This window comes from Prinia subflava, chromosome 14, assembly GCF_021018805.1.
Source record: "Prinia subflava isolate CZ2003 ecotype Zambia chromosome 14, Cam_Psub_1.2, whole genome shotgun sequence".
In the NCBI taxonomy this organism is placed as follows: domain Eukaryota; kingdom Metazoa; phylum Chordata; class Aves; order Passeriformes; family Cisticolidae; genus Prinia; species Prinia subflava.
Genome location: NC_086260.1, coordinates 5486637 through 5503934, shown reverse-complemented (window position 1 = coordinate 5503934; position 17298 = coordinate 5486637). Strand labels below are relative to the sequence as shown.

General features: G+C 44.1%; 1 protein-coding gene across 5 annotated transcripts in view; it reads left to right on the top strand.

Moving 5' to 3' along the window:
- Positions 1 to 4621: 4621 nt before the first annotated feature.
- The window catches only part of LOC134558140 (monocarboxylate transporter 2-like), a 38843-nt gene continuing 26166 nt past the window's right edge, over positions 4622 to 17298 (top strand). The window contains exons 1-3 of one of the 5 annotated variants that reach the window (XM_063411712.1): positions 4622 to 4669; positions 8083 to 8305; positions 8519 to 8776. In XM_063411712.1, the coding sequence (XP_063267782.1) occupies positions 8560 to 8776 (217 nt within the window). In that variant the 5' untranslated portion in view covers positions 4622 to 4669; positions 8083 to 8305; positions 8519 to 8559. Of the gene's footprint in view, positions 4670 to 5089; positions 5748 to 8079; positions 8306 to 8518; positions 8777 to 17298 lie in introns of those variants that run through there. The other 4 variants (XM_063411711.1, XM_063411710.1, XM_063411714.1 and 1 more) reach the window with 4 other exon arrangements.

The window sequence follows — 17298 nt, the reverse complement described above, 5'->3', positions numbered from 1 at the left end:
ATTTGCAAGGTCTTTCTACTTCATCCTTCCCAGCAGATGATGAGTGAGTGGGGACATACAGGCTGTGCTCATAGGGCAGCCTGGTGAGGGTGCCCTGTCTGGGTGTTTGCTGCAGCCTGCCTGAGCACGGGAGGGTGAGGTGCTCTCCAGGCAGCCTCTACTGAGGTCCTGGAACAATCCCATAGGAACAGGCCCTGCAGGGTCCAAGAGAGCTGGCTGATATTAAAGGATCACTTCCTTCAGAGTATAAATGATGATGAACAAGAAATTGGGTAAAAGGGGCAAGACACCTGTGTAAGTAAAAAAGGAATTCAGTTCCTGCATAAGCAGGAAATGCACAGGAGATGGAAGCAGGGTCAGAACAAGAGAGGGACAGGAGGGTTTCAACCATGCTCTGATTCCCTAATTTCTCTGCTGCTGTGCTGGCAAAGAACAGATACATGGATTGTCCCCCAGTGCCCCAGGTTCCTGTGGAGCTCTTGTGAAATCCTTTCAATGCTGGATTGTGTTACAGTGCAAGTGCTCTAGCAGAAGAGGATGAGATCACTTTGCAAGGTCAGGTTAACCTGCTCAGGTGCAAGCAGGGTGAGTAGCTAACTGAGGGAGCTGGGGAGCCACAGGTTTGCAAATGATTATACTCTGCAGTGCCAATAAGGATCTTCCTTCTTTAGATACTAAAGTAAATTACAATGTATTTTTTTGAAGAGAGAAGTAGCTGAGCCCTTGAGAGATTGTTTCTGTCTGCAGGTTGGGGGTGGAATTACTTGCTGGGCATGTTTTTCCTTTTGGAAATGAGTCACGTTATTTGGAAGCATTGGCTGAAGAACAGGAACACACAAACCCCTGCATGCCCCCTAAAATAAAGTAGCATTACTGAAATGAACTTTTGCACTGTGTTTGTGCCCCAGAGCTATGCAGGGAGTGTCTCACAGCTTGGCACTCGTGTGCAGCCAATAGGTGGGGAAATAACCATCCAGCTGTTGCTTTCTCCTTATCTCTTTGCACATGTTCTCCCTTCTGGGCCTCTCAAAGATGGAAGAGCAAGACCAAAGCTGGAACCTCCCCCATTTCTTAATATCTCACTGAAGTCCCCATGCCTCACTGCTGATTGTGTTTTACACAAATAGTGATGCAAATATCCACTGTAAGAGGCAGGTATTTATTAACTTTTACAAAGATTGTGTGATCAAGTTACTTAACAAGTAGGAGCAGCAAAACCAGCTGATTTCTAACATCTCTCCAAGAGGAATTTCTGAAGTACAACAAAGGCCTTTGTCAGCTTTCCCTTTCAGAAGGTGTTGGTGGAGTCTCTGTTTTTAACCAACCAGTAGGACACGAGTCCTGTACAGACTCTACATCTTTGAAAGCTTTGGCCCCCTACAAAATGCAATTTAAAGCAGCCTCCACTTGAGAAGTTGGAGGGTGGTGAGCAGAGAGTGAGAGTGATCGAGCACATGGACAAAACCCTGAATATTTTGTTTCCTCATGAAAAAAAGTGCTAAAATCCCACTTGGAGAACATTTGGTTGGGTTTGATTGTTATTGAAGGATTAGGTGAATTCCTGCATGTCGCAAGCTTCGAGTGAAGAAGGCCCAGATCTGCCTGAAGAGGAAGAAAAGGGAAATTGGTAAAGCATGATTTCCTACTCTTTGTAGTACCTGCGTGGTGGGGAGACCTTCCCAGCATGGAAGGACCTCTGTGTAATTCGTACAAGTGGGTCACAGCTTTTTCCTCTGCCTCCCCCTTTCTGTGGCTGTGAGCCAGGGCATAGCCTGCTCCCAGAACCACGCCAGGGTAACAGAGGCTGTGCCCAAATAACCTCAAGCTGCTGTTTTTTAACAGCTCAGCTCCATAATTTATGCATTTTGTGTGCGTATTTAGACCTTTAAGTGTCACTGAGTGCTAGCAATGGTAACATACCTGTAAAACATCAACCAAAATGGTATCAAATATATCTGTTTTAAGGAATGCCCTCTGTGTTCCCATGTCTCAGATCTGCATGTGACCTCTGCTTTGCAGCCCTCACTGTCACACAAAAGTAGCAATGTCCAATCCAAGTGTAAGAACTGTGAACTGTATGCTCACTTTATGACAGCTTTTGATCCTTTTATTTAATGATACATATCTAATTTTTGATTATCTATAAACTCAGTTCTAAATTTCATTAGATTATTTTGAAGTCAAGATGGTATGTGGCATATCAGTTGCAGAAAAAGATTTGCAGATAAATTCTGAATCACCTTAAACCCTTCCAGTTTGATTCAGTTCATACTCCTTCAGTAACAGATTTCTTTATAGATTCTGAAAAGTTCAGGGGCAGGAATATTTGGTGAATATCAAATTAACCTTCTCCAACAGCCACTAAATTAAGTGCTGAAATTGTCTTTACTCTGCAAATTTACATTTTATTTTTCTAAAGTAAAAGTTATACCACATTTTATATCAAAACTAGTATACGAAGAGGAAGTGTTAAGAAGAAAGAGCCATTGGATTACTCATTCAAATTTCAATTTTTTATAGCCCAGTGAAGTAGTGAAGGAGAGTTTCTGTGCTTTTGTCCATCTCAGCCACAAGGGAGGTGTGCAAGATTGTCCGAAGTGCTTTTAAAGGGCAGTCTCAATAGTATGAATTGTTATTGTGTCTGAAGAGCACTAGAAATGGTCACAGCCCAGTAACTATCAGCAAAAACCTTTATAAATTAGGCAATTGCTCAAAGCTGGAAGGAGGGACAATGTCTAACAAATCCATGCTTTGATTTGGTAAAGCACCAGTCTAAAATGGTTCAGTGCTAAGGGAACTGTTAAGTATCCACAAGCAAAATAGAAAGCACATCTTTGGAAGCGTACAAGTTATTTTATTCTGAAAGTCTAAAGGAATTCTACCTCTTGCAATGCCATTCTTTTTTATGTAGCATTCTTCCAGCACTACACCTTTAGGAATAAATGACTCCCATGAACTCTAGGTCTGGTTGCAATTTCCTCCACAAGCAGCTCCTGGTGCCCTCCTTGGGGTGGAGCACAGAGGGCCACAGGCAGCTCCAACAATCTGTAATGAATCCCCAGAGCACCTATAACTGCCTTGAAGGATTTATTCCTTTTAGAAGACAGAAAAAGCACCAGATATACTTGTTATGTTTCTGGCTGTAAAGCATTTTTAGAGAGAACAACTGGTAGGAGCCATAACTGGTGAGGCAGAAGGAGCTGGAGCACAAGATGGATCAGTCCAAGGAATGTGCAATGGGAATTCTCTCCCTGACTCTGAACTGGTGGTGGGTGCCTGGGGAGAGCTGCCTGTCAATACTCCCCAAGCTCCAGCAATTTGCCACCTGCAATGCCAGAGGTGACATCTCTGTGTTTAATAGCCATCAATGGATTTCTCCCCAGAATTTATCTTGCAGTTATATCTGACCACTGGAGACTTTTTTTTTTTTAATCAAGCTATTACAACTGCCTGGTAGAAAATCTTTTTAAATGGGAGGCGTGTATTGTGTGTCCTGTGTCGTGAGAAGAGCACCTGAGCTGGCTGGGAGAGCACCATTTGCAGCCTTTTGTGCTAATGCAAACTGGGGACCTGTGTGTGGGTTTGGGCATTTATTGTGTCCTTGCAAGGAGGATATTTCTGCTGAGGCCATATGGAAGAGTGTGGATGACTGTATGTGGCTACAAGGCAGGAAATATGGGCTACAGGAGATGCTGACTGGCAAAGTTAACTCAGATGTATCATTTTTCTGTCTTCATTTATCTTTATGATGAGTTTTCTACTCAGATTGGATGAAAATATTTCCCTGGCCCACCTAGAATCAGTAGTTTTTCTCTTATTTTTATTTTCTTTTCTCTAATTTTTCATGTGCTTCAGTTGTGCATTGCAGCGTCGGGATTATAAACACGGCAGGAGAATGTTTTAAATCTCCCAAATGGGGATTTGCAACCTAAGCCTGGAGGAAACATTCCTACTGAAATTGGGTTACATTAACCTTTACAAAGCTTGGACTTGCATTGTGGATGTTGCTTGTGTAATAGTCCAAGTCAACTGTCTGGTTACTGGTAAAAAATCAGGAATTTTCTGTATCTTTTCCCCTCCCTTCAGGGTGACATTTACCCCTTGATAAGTGTTGCTGTGGTTTGTCAACTCCTTCACCTCGTGGGTGATCAAAATCAGTCTGATGCAGGGTTTTGGGTGACCCAGAACTCAAGCAGGAGAACTTCAGGCAGAAGGGGAAAATGCCTGTAGAAGGATGGGCAAAGGCCTCTGTATGCAAATTTCCCTGGACAAGAGTGGGGAGCAGAGCCTGCAAAAATACATTGCAAAGAAACAATAAGTTAATATGTACAAGAAAAAGCAACACCTGACAAATAATTCATCAACATCCACAGGGAGCTGAGACATTCCAAGCACGGTGGATGAGGAGTTTGCCCTGGATCTGCTCCAGGACACGTGAAGGGCCATCCCCGTTCAACAGGAGTTAATGTGAGACACACCAGCCTTTGGGTCTAACAGGTGGCAGAGCGGGTGTTCCAAGTGAGAGTAGAGCCTCAGACCTCAACCTTTGATCTCAGCAGCATCTGGGTGGGGGCTGAGGTCAGCAGATGGCTTTAAAAGCGAGGGGGTGGCATTCCCAAGGGATGGGAGTGCCTGCAGGGCCGGACAGGGAGCAGCCCGTCGGATGGTGGTCAGTTGTTGTGCTTTATCTTCTTTTAAATGTTAGAATGGGGATTAAATGCTCCAGACAATAGTTCTTGTTTGTACTCAGGTGTTTATTAATCCTTATCTATGTTGCAGCCTCACAAGCTGTGAGTTCTGCAGCACTTCTAGCTAACAAATTAAAAATGGAGCTGTATCTCTCTCTCTCTCTCTCTCTACAAGGCCTTTTAAGCACAAACTCTCCGATTAAGAAATGACACCTAAATTATTTTTACTTTTAACCCAATAACCAACCACCCATGGCCTGAAATGCAGACTTTTCTACCCAATTACCAAATACCCAGACCCATGAAGAAGAAGGCAAAAAAGGACTGGGCTCCACCCTAAAACCTTCATCTTGCTTTATATATATATATATATATAATTTTATTCTAAAACCTTAAACACTAAGTTTACCACCCTGTGATATTACACACTTCTATTCAAACTACATCCCCATAATCCCAGTGTTATCATTCAATTTTGGAAGCCTTTTCCAAGGCCTCAGGTCAATGCAGTGTTTGCTTGGGGGTCAGTGCCTGTCAGCACAGAAAGTCCAAAATTCTCAGTGCCCAGGGTTCCAACAGTCAGTGAGTGCTTCAGCAGATGAAGCTTCATTAGACTCAGGTTTGATTTTTTTGTAATGTTCTCATTTAGCAAAAAAAAAAAACAAAACAAACAACAAAACAACAAACAACCAAAAAACCACCACCACCACAACAAAAAACCCAAACGACCCAGCCCCAACCAAATAAAGGAAGTGGTGTAGAAATATAATTATACAATCTGAGAATAGTCCCCAGTGGATCTGATACCGAGTGAAGATTGTGAGTGTATGTGTTGGTTCCAAAAGGCAGCAGTTCAATAAATCAAGGAAAGGAGGTGGTAAATGTCAACTGGATTGAGATGTAAGGGCCTTGATTGTGCAAGAGACCTGGAATTCCTTTGTTTGCAAGCTGTTGTTAGTAGCCTCAGAGAAGAATAGTGGAAAAAAGATCCAGAATACCTGTCTAAAGAATAAATCTAAATAAACTAACAAGAATTAAGCAGGAAGCCTACAGGGAATGGTAAGTGGAGAAATGGGACATCCAGACTTTCTAACTTCACTAAAAGGAAATAGAGGTAAAATGAGAGGGCTGACAAGTAAATTTGTGCCAAACAAAGACAACCCTTGCTTTAAAATTACAAAGTGGTGGTTAAGAGGGTGGTAACAGGAGGGATAATGCCCGTGAGAGAATGGTCCTGGGCCCTCCTTGCTGCTGGTGTCTCACAAACCACAGAGGATGCCACAGGAGACATGAGGGGAGACTGGGACTGTATCACATCACTGGCTGCTGATTGCTCAGGCTATTAAACCCTCTGAAAATAATCCCAAATTTTATAATCCCAAAGATGGCTTCCCCTAAATCTTCCTTTGGAAGCCTTGTTTTACAATTGGGGAAGTAAGAGTCAGCTGGTGTGATTTTTATTATTTTTATTTTTGACTGTACTCTACAATTTCATTTAACTTTGGTTCCTCTTTTTTGTTTTCTGTTTTAAGTTGCCTTGATATAGAAAAGCTGGGCCATGATCTGATACCATAATCTGATTTTATGTTAATGTCTTCTCAATATATCTCTCATTAAACAAAAAATTTAATTAAATGCACAAATATATTCATCATGTAAGACTTCTAAAGATATAATTAGTCTTAGTTTTAGAACTGGTGGTAATAAAAAATAGCCTTTCTTTTTAATCCCATATATAAAGTACAGGATCAATCTTTTCAAAAGATTACCAAAAAATTTTGAATTTGAGGGGCCTGAGAATTTTGCATATCCTAAATTTTGGTAGATTGTGAATACAAAACATTATGTTAAATAAGGAAATGTGTCCTCACTCTAACCACCCCTTAATCAGTTTTATTTTGCCTAATTTCAGAACCACTAGTATATGTCAATATTTTTGGGAGCGTGGTATTCTCCATAATATTTGAATGGCTTAAAGTGGGTAGAATAACCATAAATGAAAGAAGCAGTGCAATGAAATGCAATTTGATGAGTAATAAGATCTCTTAAACATCAACAGACAGGCATTCCAACATCACCACTATTACTTTTTAACTTGGGTTTTCCTTTTAAAATCTCACCCTAAAGTAATGAGGTTGAGTTAATGTAATTCTAAAAGAAAATGATTTCTGTTTCATGGAAAGGCTTAGATGATGGGGTATAACAGAGTCTGCATCAGAATTTCCATATACTGTGGATACCTGTAAGGGAAAAATGTTTCAGGAATATCTATCAGACCACTTTATTACCTAATATCAGAGCAAGAGAAACTTTGCAAGTACAATCTTGCTTGATCCTGAAATTAAAGCATAGCATCCCTCACAGTGTAATGGGGCATTTTCCTTATTATTTATCATTTCGTTGTAAAAGACTTTAGTTGGTCATTTCTTGACATAGCAAGGAAATCTCAGGAAACCAAACAACTTACCATCCTGAATATTATCCAGATAGAAATTAGAGTTCTTAAAGACTGGCTTTATTAAATATTAGCATTTTGGACTCATAATTTTTCCAGTTACATTCAAGTTCCTCTCATGTTCCTGTGAAATCCTTGTAAAGGGGTTGGAGCTGGCTGATCCTTAAGGCCCTTTTCAACCCAAACCATTCTGAGATTCTGTGTAAATGGCAGTGAATCCTCTGGTGGGTCTCAGTGGATCAAAGCTTGGGGTAAACTCTGCCCTGTCAGACTGGATCTGACCATGACTCCTCACCCACAGAGGCTGGGAGAGGATGCCCAGGGAGGAGGGTGAGGATGGAGCAGGTGTGGGGTGATCCTCTTCCAGTGCAACCTCTCACCCTTTGAGGGCCTCCAGAACCAGCAGTGATGCCTTTAGAGCACTGAACATGGGCTTACATAAATTTCCTTCAGTTAAAAACAAATGGAGATGAATGGTCTTGGTCTCTAGCAAAAAAAAAATGACAGTGAAGAAAGGCTATGACAAAAACAAAAATCAGCAATTATCTTTCAGGACAGGCCTGAAGGTTTTCAGTGGAGGTCTGACTATTCTAAAACTCATCCCTGATATTTCCAAAAGGTTCACAGAAAGGATGTGGATGTTTTATTTATTTTTCTTTTTATCTTCATTTTATTTTAATGACCAGGGAAAATGGGAAGAATGCAAATGAGTGAATGGCCTCTTTGATCTGTGTTGTTCCTGAGCATAATCTGGTAACCTGGCAGGCATCAGGCAGGAGTGGAATTGCTGCCCATAAGCAGGAAGGAGCCTCAGCCCCTTTGCAAGCAGTTTCTCAGTTTGGTTGTTGGTTTGAGGGAAGCAAAAGCTAAAAGAGCCCTGAGCCCATTGTGGGGCTGTTCACCTGCTGCTGACATCATGGGGATTATTCTTTTAAGCAGGAAGAACCTGAAATCATGAGGACTTCCACCCACATCTGAAAAGCACACAATGAAGGATTCACCCTAAAAAAGCTACAGAGCATTGGGTTCTCTCCAGAGGGACTGTGACAGGAGTGACCTCCAGAAGCCCAAGGTGGGACACACAGGCTGGATGTGGCAGAGAACAGAAAGGGGAGGCACTGACTTCATCTGGAACTGAGGAGGCCAGAGGAGTATTTTGAGGGTATGTATTCAAAATACAGGTGGAAGAGCTGGACAGGGTTATTGGAGAGGGAAGGGTGATCTTGGTTGTGTTAGAATTGAACAACAGAACTGTTAAAAGGCAGCAAAGGCTTCAAGAGTGAGTGATTCTCTGTACCTCAGAATTATTTTAATTTGCTTTAAAATGATGCCTGGCCACATGTTATGTACAACACCCCTCTCCTCTGCTCTGCAGGACACCGGGCAGCAGGGTTTGCCCTGGGATCTGCTCTGGCCATGTCTCCTCCAGTCCCTTCAGAGCTGGGCTATGTCCCCCCCGATGGCGGATGGGGCTGGGCAGTGGTGTTCGGAGCCTCCATCTCCATTGGCTTTGCATTTACCTTTCCCAAAGCTTTCACAATCTACTTCAAAGAGATCCAGGCTGTTTTCAGCGTCTCCTACAGCCAGCTTGCCTGGACAACATCCATCATGTGTGCTACCACCTACGGAGGAGGTAAGTGCAGCAAGGCTGTATCTTCCTTTGGGAAGAGAAGATCTGATCTCCACACCAAAAGGGGAGAATGGATTTCTCTGAGAAACTTCCTGTAAAGTGCTAACTCTGAGTCTGGCTTTCTGTTTTCTGATGACATACCCTGGCAAAACTGAGAAAAACAGTAGTGCTGAGGTTTTTATTGCCAACATATATGAAGTCATCAATTATTGTTTCATCAGAAATCTTGCTATGCGTGGGTGAGTGGAGGCCTGGAATTATTTGAGTCTGGGCAGTTATTTCAGTATACTTAGTCTTTTGTTCTGCTCCTATTCTTGTCTTCCCTTTTGAAACAAAAATGTGTGACTTGTACTCATGATTGCAGAGAAGCCACTGAAACTCAAACATCAAGTTTTACTGATGTACAGGCATGGAATATGTGCACGTATATCTTGAGACACCATTGAAATATGTTTTTCCCTAAATTTGTTGCTAAAATCTTGCTTCAAATAAGTAAGGGATTATGTTATAGACTTTTCTCTGCAGAATCTTTCTAACAGAGCAAATACATTCACCGTTTTTTTCAAATTAAAATGTTCACTGGGTACTTATACCTTGGCTGCAAGAGTTACTGGTGTGGGAAGGTATCTACTGTCCTCATAATGAAATCATCAAATGGATGCTCCCTGAGGGATGTTTCCTGGTTATCAGTCTGCAGCTTGGTCTGAGGAGCTGGTTAATCTTGCTGTTAATGGTTAGTAGAGCTCATCTGGTTCAGGCTGCTGATGCCTGTGAGGTGCAGCTGCTGACAATTCCTGGGCTCCTGGCAGATCCTGGCGGTTCTTGGCTGGTTTTGCAAGGGTGAAAGGTAAAAGGATTAACACTTGAGAACACAAGAATGGCCACCCAAGTGGGAGTAGACTCACACCTAGCCAAACCTGTGTTCTTCCTAAAACTGACACTCTTTGGGGAAGACTATTACAAAAAGTGTTGTAGATGGAGGGGTCTTCTTGGTACCCTTCTGCCTCCAGGACAGGGTGGTTTGGAGGCTTCCTCATGGAAGGGTCACTCATGGCAAAGATCAGGGGTACACCCTGTGCACAGAAGGCTCACACTCTCTTGCACTTTAGGAACTGGTTTTATGTGGCAATAAAAAAGGAGCTGGTGTGGGCTGGATTAAGGTGAAAGGAGATGTACGTGACCAGAGGTGTGAGGGATGAGCTGCTTGCAGAAAGAGCCTGTTCAGGTCTGGCTGGAGTGGATCAGACTGTCAGTGAGGCAGATCCCCTGGCTCTTTGGGCTCTGCTCTCTGCTGTGGATGGACAGAAGGGCTCACATCCAGGGGGAATAAATCAGCAGCTCTACTGAACACTGATTTCCCTTGAAACAATGGCTGTGTATCCTCTGGCTGCTGTTTGGCTCTGGTGCTTTTGTGTCAGGAGTGAGAAGGGCTGACAGAGTCAGAGCCAGAGACTGAGGAGAGATCCATTTAGAGGGTTCATTTCCTTGGGGTGGCTGTTCAGGGCCCTCTGGGGTCTGGGTGTGTGAAACTGAGCACCAGACATTGCACATGCAGATCTCTGGCTTTTTATTCTCCACATTCCCTGAGCGAGGGCCCTTGACATCTGGATGGAGACAGGGGAGAGGACAGCAAGGGAACTGCTGGCTGTGGCATTGATTGAAGAAGAAGCCACTGCAGTATCAGACTTGTGGCTTTCATCACTGATCTTCCCATCTTTAAATACAGACTTCCATGAAACCCTCTTGCTGCAGAGCTGTTATTATAAACTGCAGCAGTGTGTGCAAGTGCCACCTGTAACAGCAGGAGGGTGCAGCACAAACAGGAAAACACGAGGTGCTGTGAAGCAAGTTGACTTTTCCTTTTCAGCACTGCATTTCTATTCACTCAGACTTTGGGCCAAGAGCTCAGTGCTGGCAGGGAGATCCTGCCCCTTTCACAAATACCTGTGTTCATTGCTCCAGGAACACCTTTCCTCTCTGGGGGTCTGTCCTCCAGACAGTACCTGTTGCTCTTCACCTCACTCGCCTTTTCAATCACTGCAGCATCTGAAATAGGTTTTGGAAAAACATAAATCTGAGGGAAAATCCCTGTGTATTCTTCTAGAATTAAGGAAGATCAAGTGTCTCATCTGTTTTTGTGCATGATTCATAATTCTAAACATTTGCCTGTCATGTTCTCATCTTTCAGTTTTGCTGCCAGTAACTGGTGTTGACATCTCCATAGATCTGAAGCAGCAGCATGCTAATAGTAATAGAAGAGGGAATGGCAATAATAACAGATTCAGGAGTTTCATCTCGGAGAATAAATACCTTTGAGTGCATAAGTAATTGAATACTCAGTTTGATCTTCCTTTCAGCTATAGCAGCCTAAGTCTACAGCAATTCTGTAGCATCCAGTGAAGCTGCATGCTGTGTTTGAGGAAGGAGGAAAGCACCAACAAACCCTGCCCAGAGTGGCTGAAGGGATGCAGGGGATCCCTTCAAAGCCCAGCTTTTATTTTACAGTATTCAGAAAAGCTGCAGCTATCTGTATATAAAACAGTTGCTTAGGACAGCCTGTACTAGAGTAAATAGAAAAAAAAAAAGAAAAAAGAAAAAAAAGCTTTGACAAACATTAAATAGAATTTTTGGGTAAAGCCTGGGGTACATTGAAGTCATCAGGGATTACCTTTAGAGGAGCCATCATTTCATCTTTCAGCTGCTGAGTTTGACCTGCTGAACTGTAGCACTCGAAGCCTGGCAAATTCCAGCCTCAAGCATTTTGGGAAAGGGGGCTTCCTCAGAGGTCTTCAGGAATGGGGAGTAATGGAGTAAAAAAACCTTACCCAGGTAATATGTGCCTCTTTGAAGCATGTCTTACAAGGAGTCATGTCTGTGGAACTTAAGGGGCTCTTGGGAAGGTCAGTCTGTAAGCCTGGGATTACAGCAGGCTTGAGTAAACACCACACTTGGACCAAAAAGTCTCCTCTCTTTGTTCTTGTGGGGTAACAGGGGTGTACAATGTCAGAAGTTCAGCAAGTTCCTTAAGAACTCTCTGTGTAAGACCTTGAAAGTTAATGCTAAAGCATCATGCTTGATCTGCTGGGCAATGGTCAGCCAGGAGGGCAAAGCAACACAGAGGATTCAGGCCCAGGAGCCTGGCTGAGCTTTCCCCCAGCACTCCTGGGGGTTGCATCACTGTGTTAAGGGCACAGGGATCTTACACACAGCTCTCTGCACCCCCTGATGTGTGCACCCAGCTCCTCCCAGGTTTGTTTCTCTCTCTCATTCCCATATCCCAGCGTTTTACTGAATGTGAAGGGTATTGAGGGACTTCCTGGCTTTCCTCCACCCCACCAGGAGGAGCTGGTTGTGTTCCAAGGAGCTGCAGCCTTGATCCTGGTGTCCTGCTCCTCACCTGCTCTCTTGCAGAGCCCAGAGCCTCGCTGGGGACAAGCCCTGTGTGGTGCCAGCTGAGACTGGCTCCTGCTCAGACCATCCTTGTCCCTGAAGGAGATCAAAGGTGTCCCACATGTGCAGCAAACAGCAGCACCTGCTCCCAGAACCTAGAGAGAGGAGAAATTTCTTGGGGCAACTCATGTAGAGAGGAGATACCCTCGTGGAGTTACAACCACTTGTCACAATCTTATTTGATGGGAACCAAGACCCATACTAAAGCCCCTGCTGCCTCTTTATGATATTTTTCTGTACTTAAAATTGACTATTATCACCTTAAAACTTGGGTGAGGTGGGGTTAATTTTGTTTGAAAAACACCTGCATTATGTAATGACCATAGGAGTACTATGATCTGCAAACAATGGTGTTCCAGAGACTACTTGGAAACTGCTGTGACATCCCCCTGTCCCCAGGTCACTGACCCTCAATTCAGGCTCAGTCAACATTGTGTAGCTCCAGGTTTTTGCTGCTCTGGAGTGGGAATCACTCTTCATGGTGATCCTGCAACATCTCTCCTCTCTCAAACATCTTGGGGGTTTAACGAGATCTAAAGCTTGGTGATTTAAAATTTGGTGAAGCGTTATTCAGGCAGCCTTGAGGCAGCTGATACTTTTTCTGCCCTGTTGGCAGATAGTTGAGAGTTTACTTGGAAGTGGGCTGGAGACAGCAGTGGTTTTCTGGACCCAGATGTGCCACAGCTGCTGAGGGCCATGCCTTGGAGGTGGTGCTTGTGGGGGGGCCAGATGTGTCACAGTTCACCAGATTAGCTTTGGCAGTCCAAGCTGCACATCTTTGCTCACCTTTTTACTGAAGGGAATAAGGAAACCCTCACAAGAATATTTCCAGCAAAAATCACAGGCAGGCTAAGTGGGTAAGACAGGCTGGGATAAGGTGGGATACCACACTGATTTTACCTTGGCAGCAGTAAGGAATCTTTATTCATTATGAGTTCTCTCGAGCAAAAATGTATGGACATGTTATCCTGTGGTAAAACCTCACAGCAAGGACAACAAGCCTTGAGTCTGGAACTGGAGAGCCACAGGGTGGGGAAGGCAGAGGTTTCTCTCTGCACAGTGTCACCAATGGAGTCCCCTTTACTTTCAGTACAAATGAAAGAGTGACCTGCTCATGCTCTGGCTAATGTGTAATTACACCTTCAACACAACCTCCTGCCTCAGCTGTTTGTTTGCCTGCCTTTGTGTGCACAATCTAAAATGCCTTCAGGCTCTGCTTTCAGCAGTGTTTGGAAAAAACACAGCTTTTCTCCTCATTTTCACCCATTTAGGACTTGGCATAACCAGACTTCTGCCATAGAAGTTAGTAACTGAATTCTTGATGCATCTCTGAATAATTCAACCATGTTGTTTTTTCTCCCCTTTCTATGCAGTCATTTTCCAAATATAAGAGAGGAAGATCCTTCTGGGATTAAAATGTAAATGAGACAAAGATGCAATAGCAAAGGAATAATTTGTTTTAATTCCCCAGCGAGAACATTCCAGTTATTAGATCTAGATTAATTGTCACCATCTTTTTACCAACAAGAGTGTTTTGGTTTGAGCTGCTGATTAAACTCCTGCAACAAGGGAAAAACAAAGGAAGTGATGCTACTGCTTGGTTTATTCTGTTTTCTCCAGGAAACCAGCACATCCCACAGTGATGCTTCATGCATCTAGCTGGTTTGATGGCACAGACACAGGGCTGGGGCTGTCTGAGAGGTTTCCTGGCTCTGGAGAAACTTATTTCATGTCATTAATCCATCTCCCTGTCTGCCCTTCACTCTAGTAATACCAGGGTTTAGCAAAAAGCAAGTTTGACATTTCATAACTTTCTATTTTGACCTCTCCTTGACCCCCTTGTAAAACATATTACTCAGTGAAAAACAAAGCCAGGAGGCTCTGCCAGTGTCCCAGGTGGTTTTGGTGCCAGCACTGATGTCACTTGGCTCTGTGCAGGGGGGTGAGGGGCTGGTGGCTCTGCCTGCAACAGAGCATCTCCCACAGGAGCAAAGAGGCTGCCTGGAAATTAAAGGTTCCCCCACTTCCAAATAGCCACAGAGATGTCAGGGGACGTGGTTTGACCATGTTTGCCCCACACATGGTTGGGTGCTGCCTGCACCCCTCCTGCTGCTCAGTGCCCCAGCAGCCACCAGCCAGAGTCAGGTTCCCTTTAATTAAAAACCTGGGCATGAAAATATTAGTGGTAAATCCCTGAATGCTGGAGCCTTGTGGCTAAACACTGAGGAATGTGGTCATGCTCAGTGGTGGGGAGAACACGAGGTATAAAGGTAATTCTGTGCTCACTGGGAAGTGATGCTTTGTCCCCCAGCTGTCATTCTGTGGTGGCATCTCGTTGGAGTCCAGAGTCAAGAATTTTGGTGACCTGACGTTTACTCTCAAGTATTACTCTGTGCCTGTATGGACCGATCCCTTGGAAAAAATGAAGATTTTCATTAGGAACATAAATAAGTGAGCCTGTTCTTTAAGGACTGGGATGTCTCTCTCCTAAGACAGGTCACAGAAGGCAACTGCAGGGGATGTTCTTTAGAATGGCACCCAATTTAGTATTTCTGGAGAAGGGAATTCTCATCCTGCACTGATGGTATCCTTTGGTTTTGCATAAAATTGCTGCCTACATTCTCATTCATTAATTCAGGAGCTCCATTTTAACCATGGTCATGGATTGGATTTCACTGCTGCTGCATTTTATGGGCAAATGGAACATGACAAAAACAGTTTTAAGAAATGGGGTGTGCCATTAAAGGCCCTTTAAAGAAGTGCATAGGTGCTGAAAACCAGATGCTGTTTTCAAGCAGCGGAGCTAGGTATGGATTTTTTAATTTAATGTGGAAGCAATTTCTAAATACTAATTGACTTGCAAAGACTCAATGAAGGAAAAACTCTGTTGGAATTACAGAGCTGTAGCTCTTACCTTTGGCTGCTATAAACTGCTTTGCATAAAAGGCATTGAATGAAATTATTTCCAAATACTAAAGTGGTTCACTGAAAATAAATAGAAATGGTTTTCATTCTTGAGGGATCCCTGGGGTTTTCCCCTGGCCCTGTTTTTTACCTTTTTCCAAGACAAGAAAAAACACTCAAGTTGTCCACACTAGTCACTTTTTTGGGGGGAGCTTGTGTGCTCCCTATATGGGTGAAGTGAGTCCCTGGCACAGGTTGCCCAGGGAAACTGTCTCTGCCATCTCTGGGAATGTTCAAGGCCAGGTTGGATGGGGCTTGGATCAACCTGGTCTGGTGGAAGGTGTCCCTGTCCTCCCAAACCATTCTGCGGTTCTATGATTTTAAATATTGTTCATCAAACCTTGGGCTTCAATACGTAAAGGATGTTAGCTCATTTGATCAAAAAATCATGACCTGGGAACTATCACAGAAAGCTTTGTGAAGGCTGGAAAGGGCAGGGAGAGGAAGAGTTTCAGATTCTGCTTTGCTCCTGGCCCCTCTTCCTGGCGTGCCCCTCTCCTTTGAACAGCTCTGGAGCAGACACTGGGAATTACCATAGCAGTCACTTATTTACATGGAACACTGTGATAGGGAAATGAGTCATTTGAAAAGGTATTTTGCAATTTTAATCAATTTTGTTGCTGCTCGCCAGCAAATTAAAAAACCTGCCCTCCAGGAAGAGTCTGCTGTCAGTGGATGAGAAAGCAGAGCCTGTCCCAGGGGAGAGTCTGTGCTTCTGACATGGAGGGGGAGCACTGGCACAGGCAGCTGCTGTGAGATGAGCCCAAGACTCCCAAATTGCCTGGAAGTCCTTTTTGACCTAGTGAGCCCTGCATTTCCAGTGTCAGTCCCCCCCTCTGCCCTCGGGCTGTTCTGCTTTGCATGTCAGCTTCTCTTCAGAGCAGCAACAGCAGAGTCTTACTTACCACATTTAGACATCTTTAGAAATCATCTGTCTGCCCCCAGTACCACCTGCTGCAGCTGGTTTCCTGCTCCCGTTCTGAGTTTGCCACAAGTTTGTGTGAAAGTTTACCCAGGGGTGTCCTGCTGGGGTTGGCTGCAGGGGCCATTCTTTAGTGTGACACACAATTTAGCAGCTCTGGAGAAGGAAACTCTCAGCTTCCACGGCTGCTTCTTCATCCCTCTGCTCCCTGGGCTTTCCATCTGTCCTCCCACCTTCCATGGTGCTGCTAAGGATATGCCAAGTTCAATCTTAGGTGTGTTTATTCTGGTTTTGGTCTTGTTTTTGATTTTTAACAGAACACAGCCGCTGGAACAGCTTGATGCTGGTATCCTCACAGCCCATAAAGTGGGTCAGGGCTGTACAAAAATATAACTCTCCAAGACATCACACTGTGACCCCACAGCTGAGAGTTAAGGTTTCTGGTCATTTGGAGTTTACTCACTTTTATAGGAAGAAAGAAATGACAGTAATAAAACATCTTACAATTGTGTTGTGAGGAGATTTTAAAGCTCAGTGCCAGATACACTGCAGAGCAAGGCGCTGATTTTTCCCCCTCCCAGTTGCTTCATGGTGCAAGTAGGAAAAGGGGACACACACGGGGCTGTTAGCTAAGGGGGAGGCAAGGTTGAGTAAGAGACAAGGTCTGAGGTGGAATTGCACCTTCCCAGCCAGAGCAAACACTGCTTAATGTTTTCCCAACCAGAGCTCCATGTGAAAACCAGAATACACACATGAACAGGGGCCAGAGGTCTGCAATGATCACAGGATCACAGAAATCTGAATTGGGTTGGAAGAGACCTCAGAGCCCATCCCGTTCTAACCCCCCTGCTACCTTCCCTATCCCAGGTTGCTCCAAGCCCTGTCCAACCTGTCCTCAAACACTTCCAGGGATGGGCATCCACAGGTTCTCTGGGCAACCTGTGCCAGTGCCCCACCACACTCACAGTGAAGCATTTTCTCCCAGCATCTCATCTAAATCTCCCCTCCTGCAGTTTAAAATATTTCCCTCTTGTCCTATGAGAGCATTTACAACTTGGTATGGAGGAGAAAAGAGCTGAGATTCAGTACGGAAAAGAGGAGGGATGCAGGTGGAAGCACAGGGGAAGTAAAAAAGAACAATTTGCATTTAAGTAACAGCGGGTGGTTTAATTAGAGCCGGCGGGGTGAC